This window comes from Haliaeetus leucocephalus, unplaced genomic scaffold (assembly GCF_000737465.1).
Source record: "Haliaeetus leucocephalus isolate CR32 unplaced genomic scaffold, Haliaeetus_leucocephalus-4.0 Scaffold0, whole genome shotgun sequence".
NCBI classification, from domain to species: Eukaryota; Metazoa; Chordata; class Aves; order Accipitriformes; family Accipitridae; genus Haliaeetus; species Haliaeetus leucocephalus.
In genome coordinates this window covers 281,566-294,011 of record NW_010972436.1, presented here as the reverse complement: position 1 = coordinate 294,011, position 12,446 = coordinate 281,566, and the positions used below count along the sequence as shown (strand labels likewise).

General features: G+C 46.5%; 2 protein-coding genes across 2 annotated transcripts in view; both read right to left on the bottom strand.

The window, feature by feature from the left end:
- The window catches only part of NDUFA6 (NADH dehydrogenase (ubiquinone) 1 alpha subcomplex, 6, 14kDa), a 2,835-nt gene extending 2,740 nt beyond the window's left edge, over positions 1 to 95 (bottom strand). The window contains exon 1 of the mRNA XM_010562260.1: positions 18 to 95. Coding sequence (XP_010560562.1) covers positions 18 to 95 — 78 coding nt within the window. The remainder of the gene's footprint in view (positions 1 to 17) is intronic.
- A 1,912-nt stretch (positions 96 to 2,007) lies between these two features.
- LOC104833067 (cytochrome P450 2D17) lies at positions 2,008 to 10,386 on the bottom strand. The gene is made up of 9 exons (XM_010569978.1): positions 10,174 to 10,386; positions 8,189 to 8,360; positions 7,290 to 7,442; positions 6,480 to 6,640; positions 6,167 to 6,340; positions 4,203 to 4,344; positions 3,398 to 3,585; positions 2,304 to 2,445; positions 2,008 to 2,186 (listed from the first exon to the last, which is right to left on the bottom strand). The coding sequence occupies exons 1-9, from the start codon at positions 10,384 to 10,386 to the stop codon at positions 2,008 to 2,010; spliced, it is 1,524 nt and encodes a 507-aa protein (XP_010568280.1).
- Between the last annotated feature and the right edge of the window lie 2,060 nt (positions 10,387 to 12,446).

Here is a 12,446-nt window from a genome sequence, read left to right as displayed (position 1 = left end):
TGCAGGGCGCTTCCCACGGCAGCCCCCCGCTCCTGCCCGTGCTGCGGCAGCGCCTGCCCCCAGCCCGACACGGGCCGGTTGGCCTTGGCGGCCATTTCTGTCTCGGAGGAGTTGCTGTCCCCTGCCCGAGCGCCGGCGCTAGGTCTGTGTTTCGCAGTGATCCGTTGGCTGCCTTTCGCCTCCAGGTGCCTCCAGACCGGCACAGCAGCCGATGCTCGCACACGCCGCTTGACTTTCAGTGCTTTCTCGCACGCTGAGAAAGCCGGTCCCTTCTCTGGCTATACCCGCACTTCTTGTCCAAGTATGTGAGTGCTGGAATGCCTTCTGTTTGAAGTTCAGTTCACTGAAACCTTCGCTGTAAAAACACTTAGGTCTGTGCTGGTAACTATAAACCCAAGCGTGTTCAGCTCAAGTGTTGCTGAACCAAACAGAAAAGGAACACGGAAAGGATCTTGAAAGAAACGGATGGGGTGCTGGCTGTAAGGAGAGAAATGTCAAGTGACTAGCTGAGGCAAGCGTGTAGGGGGACTGTGAGACAACCACGAAGAGGAGAGGCGAGAAAGAAGACTTTTCAGATCACTTTTAGTCTTTCAGATTATTTTGTAGATTAAAAGCATAAATGTGCATTTCCTGCTGAAGGAAAAATCTTAACAACGGTATTATGAAGTATTCGCATCATTCAATAGCTTTCATAGCTTCTAAAATTACTATTGGAAAGGTAGATAGGAATGTGTGCACACACATGCACGTAGTTTCACAGATTTTTGTTTTAGTTGCGCTTATGCCTAGAAGCTCCTTTATGCTATAGTCTTTTCAGCCACATGGTTAACTACTACTAATCTAAACATCAACATACCTTAACACCTTGCAAAACGATGTCAGGAATATTGCAGGAAGAAGGAGAAAGGTAGCTCTGGAATCTACAGCTGTACTGTTTCAAACACTGTTAACTCCCTGCCTTTTTGAGTTCCAAACCTGCCCAAGAGCTGACTTTATGTAATGCCGAAAAAAAGCAGTTTTCAAGGCCTAATTAGAGGAGGTGGTAAACCTAAACACCAGGATTTCTCTTGAAATGTATTTATAGGAACTTCTGTATTTCACAAATGACCTGCTTCTGTGGCTGGAACACCATACAGATTAGTTATGTACCCCTTGGTATTTATTCCTACTGGAGGCATACTGTGATAGAAGGGTTGTCAGGATTAAAACTTACTGTCTTTGGGGCTATAAATGAAGGCAATGCAATATATGTGCAATAGACAGGAGTATGCAATAAACAGGAAGGAATGAAGGGGATATGTAGGTATTGGGTAAGATTTTTTCAGGAGCGCTGCTCTGAAACTGCGTTTAAACGTCACTTTGTTGTTGGAGCTGAAGCCTTTGCCCTGCCCACCAGCAGCACATGCCAAATCAGCTGACTGGCCCTGGATTGATCTTTTCAGGAACCAAGCCAGAGCTGGAGTCCCCTGGGCACCAGGCAGAGGCACACACTGCTGTGGGATGGCACTGCATGGGAGGCAGAGCATGGCTGGGTATGCAGTGGGGCTAACGAGGAAGAGAGTGGGCCAGGAGTACCTTATAGATTTTTCCCAGTTTTTTTTTCTCCTAGAATTGGCAAGACCCCAGAGTTGCCTTTTACCCAGGATACCCTTGTATTTCAGTAATCTAATTCAGGACTAATAATTCTTTCAGTAGCTGTGTGCTCAGTGAACTGCTGCTGCAACTGAAGAGAGCCCCAAGTACAGCAGAGCTGGCTGATTAGGCAAATATGTACTTGCAAACTTGATTGTCATTCGTAACTTGCTACGGCTATCTGATTCAAGATACAGGACTGCAATTAAGCTAAACTGTATATTGGGCCAGATCCTTACTTTACACAGCTGGGGACATCTGCACAGACTTGAGAGGTCTTGAGTGGAACCCGGCATGATCCTGCCTAGACCTGCAACTTTTCTGACAGAGTTTGCGTTGGTGGTGGTCTGTGAGTGAAAGGAGAGCAGCGTGCACTTATCTTGGGACAGCTCGCACCAGGTACGGGTGTGGGGAGCTCGTGAGGGCAAAGCGACCATCCTCCCGTGGCCTGGGCTGGTCCTCAGGGAGCACAAAGGTGAATTTCTGCAGGAGAGTGGTAAAGAAAATAAAGAGCTCCATCTTGGCCAGCTGTTCCCCCAGGCAGGCACGGCGACCTGCAAGAGAGGGAGTAGGAAGAGTCCATGAAAGAGGACATTAAACCACATGGGAGGAGGAGATCAGCCCTCCTGCTGTGCCTCTGACTTGCAGCTGGATCCTCCCCTCAGATTTACCTGCTGAGAAAGGCAGGAAGGCCTCTGGTTTCACAAACTGCCCGTTTGCATCCAGGAAGTGTTCGGGGTAAAACTTGTTTGGCTTCTCCCAGACTGCCTCATCCTTCAGCACGGAAGACAAGTTGGTGATGATTGTCGTCCCCTGCACTCCTCCACAAGAGGAAACAATTTAGGTGAGAATAGCAGCATTATCTTGGCACAAAGGATTGGTGCTGGTCCCCCTTTGGTCCATGTCTCCCATCTAGTAGCAACCATCGTTCAGTGCTTCAGAGTAAGGCACCGATCTCACCTTCTGTATCTTATTGAAAACAGAGGTAAAGCAGGGCACTTTTGCAATGACATATGGTGCCTGCTCTGTGCTCTGAAGCATCTGAACTTTGGCAGTTTGTATCCTTACAGAGGCTATTGCATGCAAATGCCAATTTCTTAGTTACACAGTGGAAACAGCCTCTGCTTCTCAGCTCCTCCTGGACTTGTTTTATAGCTGGAGTAAAGCAGTTGACTGACAGACTTCAAAGCCCAGCTTTCACAGGGGCCATGGGAAATTGCAAAGCTTTCCTGTTTCACATGTCAATGTTCTAAGCTAGAGGAGATATCGCAAGGCAAAAAAAAAAAAAAACCAAAACAACCCATCCCAGGCTTGCATTGCTACCAGTGCTGCCAGGGCAGCTGCCTGTCACAATGGCAGTGGACTGAATGCCAGTGGCATTTGAATAGCTTCAGAGATTAGAGTTTTAATTACTACCATCTTAGGAAAGCCAGTAAGCTGGTGTCATGTGCCTCCAGAAAGTCTGTTAGGCTCTGTTACTTTCTCCTTCCAACACAGGCAGTGAATGTCACAGCTCCTCAAGAGGAAAGCAAACCTTTGCACTGAGGTGCCACTGCAGTTGGGTTCCCACACAACCAGCGCAAGCCTAGAGCACAAATGTGACCATCTGCCCAGATTTAGCATTTCAAGTCCTACTTCAGCACTTGCCAGTGACTAATTTGGGGTTGGATGTGCAATGCTGCAGAGTTGGATGGGGTCACCCACACCCCATGCCTGGCATCTGCACAGGGAGAGGATACCACATTGCCTATCTGGTCGCAGTCACCTTGGGAATGAAGAAGCCTTGCAACTTGGTGTCCCGGTATGTCATGTGAGGTAGTCCAACAGGAACGACATCCCCATAGCGTTGTACTTCATGGATCACAGCATTGGTGTAGGGCATGCTTGCTTGGTCCTTCATGGTGGGTGATCTCTCTCTGCCAATCACCTTATCAATCTCTGCTTGGACCTTACCTGAAAGCAGCACAGCTAAGGAATTAGAGTGCCCTTAGATAAACAGAAGGGGCTGGTACAAGCTGTAGGAAGGCTGGCAGCGTGAGATTATAGATGCTGGGTGAGAGCAGGACAAGCAATTAGAGAAAGGAACAGAAACTAGAGGGGAATGCATTTGTTTTCAGTTGCTCAGAGCCATCTGTATAACTATTCTTTGTGCATAGTGTCTTTAATAAAGGTCTTGTCACTCGACATGCTACCTTACCCCTCCTCTGTGCAGCTGAAAGGGTACCTGGGCATGCAGCATTAGAGAATTAAAACAGACTAGCATCTATTCCAAATACTGGAAAGAGGGTGCGCTGGCCAGTGAAAGTCCCCAGGTAGCCTTCAAAATGAAGGCGAGAGTGAATTTGCCCTTCCAACTCCAGTCTTTTTGTCAGGGCTTCCCCCCTGCCACTGGTCACTGCCAGAACAGCTATGTTTGGAAAGTGTTTCTACTGGTTTCTGCTAGATGAACAATCACCAAAGCTGCTCCTCATTGCAAAATCCCCAAACCATGGAGAGAAGATGTTCAGTCTTGTCACAGAAAAATGAGGATTGAAGGGAAATGCCACACCTCTGCCCATCTTCTGACTTACTCTGTATTTCTGGGTGGAGAAGCATGTACAGAAATGCCCACCGGAGAGTGGTGGAGGTAGTCTCAGAACCAGCTGCAAACAAGTCTGCGGTCACCAGACGAAGGTTGTTATAGCTGAAACCATTCTCTTCAGCCACCTTACCCTGTGGAGAGCACACAAGTGGGTGGTTGGAGCTGGGGTACTTGCTGGGTGAGAAGACCATTGTTTCAGAGAAGTACTGAGAAGCACTAGATCCATTTTTGCTGACCAAGAAGTTCATTGGGAAAGTAGAGCACAACACAGGCAACAGTATGTATATGACTGATGTACTTCAGTAACCCTGTTACCTCTGTATTTGAAGGTCATCAGTCACCTCCCGTATCCTGAGAGATGAAGGCTACACCTGCCTTCAGGACAGAAGTGAATGCCTTGTGCTCTCAAACAGACAGCAGGCCCCTGTCACTTGCCATAACGTCCTCCCCCAGAGGAGGTGGAACACAGTTATTCAGGTTTGATCAGATCATAAAACCCACGCAGTAGAGAGGAGGCTGCATTGATGTGGCAAATGCAAAATTAACAGTATTTTGAGGGGCGTTATCTATAGCTATGCATTACAGATTCTCACTGCTTCTGCCCTGCTGTTTTCTTACAATCAAAAAAAAAAAGATCAGGGTATCATTGCTGCCTATTAAGCCTGCAACACCAATTTCAGCAAAACTGGTCTCTCATCCAAATGCTAATTGAGCTCAAATTTGTTAGCATATGAGATATGACAAGCTCTCTGCATGAGTTCATCTGCTTGTCTTTTCTAATCCTCTTTATACTTTCCTTTCCTAGGGACTAGCTTCTGTTAAGTTATTCTGTATATTTTGATGCTGTTGTAATATGGATAGCAATTAATAAGGCATTTAAGGCTCAACTGTTATTCCAATAAAAGATCTCTGGCAAGGCAGCTATGGGGCTGACCTGACCAAAGTTAACCCAGTAGAGGGATTTATCAGACTGGCTTATCAGGGGACCTTAGTGAACAGAAGAGAGATGTGACAGGTGGCAACATGGTCAGGCTCACATCCACCCCCAAATAGTACTGCTCAGTGCAGAGTAATGTAGGTCATGTTGCTCTGCCCATGTGAGTTTGGGGAGCTAACGCGTGGACTGGAGGTGCCCAGTGCCCGCAGCACAGCAGGGTTCATTATGCAGAGCAGCAGTCCAGCCTAAGGACTCAGATGGCAGAAGCAATTCGCAGGCAGAATTTGCTACTATTGCTCATCTGGCACTTGTAATTTAGTGAATCCATGTGCAGAAACATATGGTGGACGGATGGGCTGACGCAAGTACTTTTGATTTGATACTGACTTCATGCCTGACTGAATCAAAGGAAAGACTCCTTTTAATTTCAGTGAGGTTCAGATTTAGGCCTTCATCTGATCTGTAGGGAACTAGTTCTTAGCAAGCAATTCGAAGACACGCATCCTGAAGGAGATGCCGTCTTTCCAAGTCATAACTTGGTTTAAAGACAAGCAACAGCCTGGGCAATGATGCAAAAAGCCAGTCTGTTGCTGCAGTTTTGTAACTGATTTTGAGACATCAGACATTAAGGCACTGACATACAATGGAACTTGCATGTTGACTCGTCCCCTGGCACAAACTTAGAAATACTAGTGAATTCTCAATCACTGCCTTTTAAATGCCTTCAGAATGACGTAGGCTGGAAGGAAGGGAGTTGCTAGATTCTGAGGGGAACGTGAAGGTAGAAAATGGGTACAAGAACATCAGCAGATAATATGGTCTCTTAAGACAATAAAGGAGGTTACAGCATGAAGAAGTTGAACACCTTTCTTCTCAAGATAGAACATGGAATGAAAAAGTAGGAGATTAGTAAGAGGTTTTATACAGCTTTATGAGGAAAGTCAGCCTCTGTCAATAAGCTTAAACAGGCAGAGGAATTGCCCCCAGACCCTGAGGTTCTCCTGGTGTCACCCTACCTTCTCCATTTCTTTTAAAAACGCATCAGTGAAATCTCGGATGTGAGCAGGGTTCCACGTCTCCATGTGCTTATCTATGAGCACGTCTATGAAGTCCATGAACGCCTTTTGCCCTCGAAAGACTTTCTGTGGCACTCCAGGGATGTGCAACAAAATGGGCACCTCGTTAAGAAGCTGGGATGTCAGAACCAGAGAAAAAGAGAGAGAGAGAGAAGATACTGTGTGATGCAAAAAAAAGAAAAATAATGAAAACACAATGCTCTCAAGCAACAGGGGGCAGCTTCTTACAGAACATATTAAGGTCTTGGTTTACCTGAGGCAGGAAGCCAGCTTCTTCATTCAGGGAGTTTTCAAACAAATGTAACAGCTTCTTGAATGTTGCATCACCGTAGTCAAAACGCTCTCCATAGATGGTGGTGCAGATCACGTTGCAGACTGCATTATTTACGAGAAAACTTAAATCGAAAGGACAACCTAAAAATGGAAATGGAGACCAAGCAATGAAGCTAAGCAACACCAAGCTGTTGGACCTCAGCTGTCAGCAACGAGAATACACAAATGCCTTCAAGAGAAAAAGCCCCCAAACCACTCAAAGTACAAATGCATCATCCTAGGAAGTGAAGATCTTCTCATCTCCTACTACTATTTGGTTGATCCTTGTTTAAAGGAGAAAACTCCAGAGCAAAGCTGAATTGCAGGCTTGTTCTGTAATGTGACAGATAGATAACACTTTCTTTGCTTTGTGTCTAGATGACAGGCGATGTTGTGTGAAAACTCTCAGCTGCACTTCTATTGCATGTGATAGTATCAGTATGTTCCACTAAACTTCCTAAAGGTAAGAGTTACCCAGCTCTGGGAATAATTATACTTTACCTCTTTATTTCTATTTATTTCCTATTTGTTTCCTGTTTCAAAGCAATTAGTGTTACAGTGGGGCTACTGTGTAAAGCAGAAGTGGCTTCAAGGTACAGCAGGGTTACTAATGCATACAGACCAGAAACACTGCATTTGCTTAGGAAGAGAGCACTGCATGCGAAGGAGAGTGGATCTAGTATTACTTCTCTCTTTGCATCACTGTATTGCCTTTTTCTATGATTTCCCCATCCTTCTGGATGTGACAAACCTCCTTCAGAATTGACTGCAGAGCACAGAAATCCCACTTCCTCTGTCACTCGCTCCTCCAGGGATTTCTTTCCCATCCCAAAGTTCCTCAAGGTAGAGAGCGTGAATTTCCTTAGCTCCTTCCAGACGTGCCCGTATCTTGCCATAACAATCCCTGGAATTGTGGATGAGCAAGAAACGTCGGGAGCTCTGACCCGTACATCAAGCAAAGTTTGCTAGAGAATAACAAATGTGAGTTTGGAGGTACAGGTCTGTGTGGATAGATGAAAGAGTCTGATCTTGTAGAGCTTGTTCATACAGCAATTCTAAAAACGGATTACTGCACCTTCTGATGCATGTGCATGGCTACGAAGGTGGAGGGAGGCTTCAATGAGAGCAACAAGTGCTGCTAAGGATAAAGGAGTGACCCCCCCCCACCAAACCATTCAGCATTGCACCCTTAGCTTGTGTGGCCTGGGTAGCAGCTTGTGCCACCACACAGGAGCTGAGGATGAGAGGTGTGGGCTGGATGCTGGATAATACTCTGTCTTGGAAGAAAGTTACCATTTTTTTTGTGATGACAATGACACGCACATAGTGTGTAAGCATAAGGACTAATCACTGGGTGTCAGGAGCTACCAGCTCCCAACGCTGGCAGGAAAGTTGTACCACTGATGGAATCCTAACACTACTGAAAAGGTGTGTACTAGCACCTGCAGCTGTACTACAACCACTAAGGGGAGTCCCCTTTTCATCAAATCTGATTTTGTCACCACCAAAGGGTGGCAGACATACAAGGAGATTGACCAGAGGGACATGAGAAGGTGGCACCCTACTGAGAAGATCTTCCCTCTAGCCACCATTTACCCAGTCCTCCTTGTGCTAGTGCCAGTGAGGAATGTCCATTTCCAAGGGACTTGCCTTCAGATTTATTTCCGTAGCCCAGATGTTCATATACTGGGAAGTATGGTCGGTCAGCAAAGTCCTCCGATCTGTGGACCAGGGCTTCCTTCACTGTTTTATACCCATTCAGTACTACCAGGTTGCTCCAGCAGTTCTGGAGATTGAAGATGTTTCCAAACTTCTTGTGAAGCTGCCAAGATTAAAAAAAAAAGTACATCCCTGAAAATGAGCTGAAAGTAACATCAAAAATACCACCATATCCTTCCTTAGGGCCTTTATTATTTAGTGATTTTTTTTGAGGTGGTTGTATTAGGAGACCTTCAGCTGATCTTTGACCTTTGTCTTTGCAGTACAACAGCTCAGAGTGGTGCCAAACAGCAGCTGAAGCAGGGATCAATGCTCTGTGAGTGGAAAGATTTAGAGTACACTTATCCTGGCCAAACTGTTGCCATGACCATTGCGCAAGTAGTTTGGGTTTTGTCTGACAACACAAGGTCAAGGACCTTTTTTAGGATTTCAAAGGCTGCATGCTCAACAATGAATTACTTCCTAATACTTGTATTTATTTTGATTTGAAAGACTAGGCAAGTTTTGAGTTAGTCTACTTCTGCTAGAAGGAAATATTGATGATAAGGTCATATGTAATTTTTTTTTTAGCATGCATTTGTTCCTGAAGATCTACTCAGAGCCCGGCTCCCAGAAACACAGTTGGAAGAGGCAATTCCACACTGGAATTTCAGGTCAACTTTCTCCCTAAAAGGAGCGTACACATCTAGTAAGACTGGTAACTGGCACACACCCTACATCTGTTGTGCTCTATAAGAGACATAACGCTGACAGCAGGTTGGCTGCGCAGGTAAGCCTGTCAGCCATACACTCACCATGGGAGCTTGCCATGGAGCTAAGTCTCCTCCAGGTAGATGAACCCTTTGACTGGACATAAGACTCCTGGGAAGGCAGGTCGAAGCTCCCCTGCTAGTCAGTAACACTGAACAAAGCGCTCAGGACCATGTTGTTGGAAGACAGTGCAATAGTAGCAATGCCCCACAGACTGTGCTCTGTTTTCTTTTTTCTGTCTTTTTTTTTTTTTTTTTTTTTTAAAAAGCTAAGTGTCTTCATTTCTGCACTGTAGCAATGCAGGGAACTGAAGTACTTAAGACTGTATTTGCAGTGGGGTTGGAAAGGGAATTAGCACTTCACTGGCACTAGAATACTTCATTAAAAGTGATTACTGGTCAAGATTGTGGTTAGCATGACCCTGACATGATGTGATTTGAAAATGGTAATCTTTTGGACTACATTCAAGCAAATAATACAAATGCTATATTTAGTTTCTCCATTTGGTAGATTTTGGACAGACAGCTGAACAGTGCCATCCTAGAGAAAAGGTCTTTCGAGTTTGCAAACTGAAGCACAACCCCCCCGTGGTTTATCTGCTGCAAGCTGTGCTGTGCTTTTCCTTCGAGAAAAGCTAAGCCCTGACTTTGAATAGGAACGCCGTCGAGATTTTGGGCATTGCTGCTGGGGCAAATCCTGCAAGCTGATCTCTTTAGCTGAAACTGTCACATGCCTGTAGGCGTGCTTAAGTAACTCACAGGCAAGTCTGCCATTCCTGCAGCCACATTCCCAGGCCACAGACATTTGCTTGTCTTCCCTTGTTTACACATTTCCCCGTTCCCTTGCCCCCACACCTGCCCACGTGTTAAGTTGGTGGCCAGCTCTACAGCAGACCAAGCATCATCTGTCACTGGGGGCACAACAGCATCTCCCACTGAGCTCACGCATAGATCAGGAGATGGAGGCTGGCGAGTATTGGTGTGTGATTATCTATTTATCTTTCTGGGCCAGGTCAGTGTCCTTAGGCAGTGACTTGCTTCGTCCTGGACTTTGGAGAGGGCATTGCCCTTCAGCTTTGTGCAAGGGCAGATCATGCCAGGGTGTCCCCACGCCTCCTGGGTCCACGGTTGTGTGAGGGGCACTTCGTCGCGGGGGCCAGCACTCACCTGGTTGAAGGAGAGGTGTGGGTTGCGGAAGTCAACATACAGCATGGTCCCAATGAACGGCAGCGATACTGGGCCTGGCGGGTAATGGCTCCACTTCTTCCTGCGCTTCATGAAGTCAAGAAGTAAAGTAAAGACTGTAAGAAAAACTCCCAGTACAGAGATGTTGCTCCAGCAGGATGACAGCTGGGACCCCAGCCACAGGAGCAATGCCATTTTGTAGCCTGTTTACTCCTTGGTCTTCCTCTTTTGACCCAAGACTGTTTCTGCCTCCTTTTGCCTTCTTCCTCTTCTCTTCTCTTCTCTTCTCTTCTCTTCTCTTCTCTTCTCTTCTCTTCTCTTCTCTTCTCTTCTCTTCTCCCTTCTCTTTCTTTTCCTTTCCCTTCCCTCTCCCTCCCTCCCCTCTCCTTCCTTCCCCTCTCCTTCCCTCTCCCTTCCTTCCCCAGGAGCTGCCCTCTTCTCCTTGCTTTCTCCTCTTTCCCACACTCCCTTTTTCTGTCTCCCTGCTCCTCTCTCTCTGCAGTTGCTGGCCTCTGAATGTGGGACTTGGCTCAAAGCTGAAGCTCCTCCTCTGCTCAGCTCAGCCTTGGGGGATTGGTGATGGAGGTCATCCCTCCTCTTCCTCCTCCTTCTGCAAAACCAGAGGCCGCTTTGTCCCTGCTGCTGCTGGCAGCTCCTGCAGAGGTGCCCTCCATGGGGCAGGGCTGGGTGAGGTCCAGGTGTTCGGGTGTCCTCTCCCACAGCTGAGGTGGGATCACAGTTCACAACAAGCAATCTAGTCTTGCTGCATTCTCATGGGGCAATTTTGAAAGAGTTTGTTTAAATCTGTGTCACCGCCTTGTTTGTACAGACAAGTCAAGGAAGAAGCAGCTCCTAAACGCAGATCATCGAGGTTTCTGTTTGCAGGGCTGAGGATTTGTTCCATTGAGAAAGCTCAGGTTAGGTCAAGTTTTCCCTTATAGAAAGCACTTCGTCACAGAAATTAGCCTAAAGTGGTGTCCTGAGACTTTAAAAATCATTTATGTTTCTGGGAATAACAATCTTTACCCAGTTCCAAATGGTAGTCAGCATGATGACCTTGATTTTTGTAGAATACAGCTCAGATATGAGGGAGAAAGCACATATATTGCAAGGAGCCTTGAATTTCCAGCCTTTGGGGCAGCAGTAATGCAAACACAGTTATGGAGATAGTCAAAGTATTTCCTAAAGCAGCACAGCTATGTGCTCCTGGCATCTCTGCCATCGGAGATCAATAAAGCTCGCTCTTATGACAGTTAGTTCTAGCTAAAAAGAAGCAGTAAACCCATCACGGTTTGATCTGTGATCTCAGCGTGATCAGAGAAAAGCTCCTAATGGAGCAATTGCTGCAACAGTGATGGAGAGCTCAGACTGCAAAGTGATGTACCTGCAAAGACTCTGCAGTCAGGTCTGGTGTGCAGCCAGGGCCTCAAAATGCCCCTTGCCCAGGGGGGCACCTAAACGCTCATCATGTGTGCAGAGGTCCCCTCACTGAAGTTGCTACAGCATGACCTTGCATGTCCCTTGTGAAAGCATCGTGACTCAGGGTTCATCTCAAGTATCTGTAAAGAAACATAGGCAGCATGGGAAACAACAGGGCGAATTACCAGCCCCCATACAACTGCAGAATTATGATTTCTTTTGGATTACAGAGACATGGCGGGGTAGTTCACGTGACTGGAGAGCTGTCACAGATGGACATAAGCTCTTCAGGAAAGACAGGCTGGAAAGGGTGAGGAGGGGTGGTGCTTTATGCAGAGGAGTGCCCAGAGATTTGCCATGGGATCGGCGATGAGCCAGTCAAGTGCTTGTGGGCAGGGAGAATAGGGCAAAGCAACACAGGCAGTGTTGTGCTAGGTACTCACTACAGACTAGCTGATCAAGGAGAGCAAGTCAATGGAGCCATCTCACACAGTCATAGGCCTTAGGACTCATGGGTGTGCTTTAACTGGAATGGCTATATGGTCAGACACAATCCAGGTGGTTTCTGGAGTGTGCTGAAGACAATTTCTTGACACAGGTGATCAATGAGACAACTAGGGGAGATGCTCTGCTGGGTTAGCTATTCACAAAAAAGGAAGAATTGGTCCAGGACCAATGGTGGTCAAGGATAAGTTTGTCTGCAGCAACCATGAGACCATGAAATATTAAATCCTACAAGAAGTCAGCAGGACAAATAGCATTACTGCTCTTGCATTCATGAAAGCAGATTTCACCTTGTTCAGGGGTCTGTTTGGCAGGATCCCAAAGGGATCTGT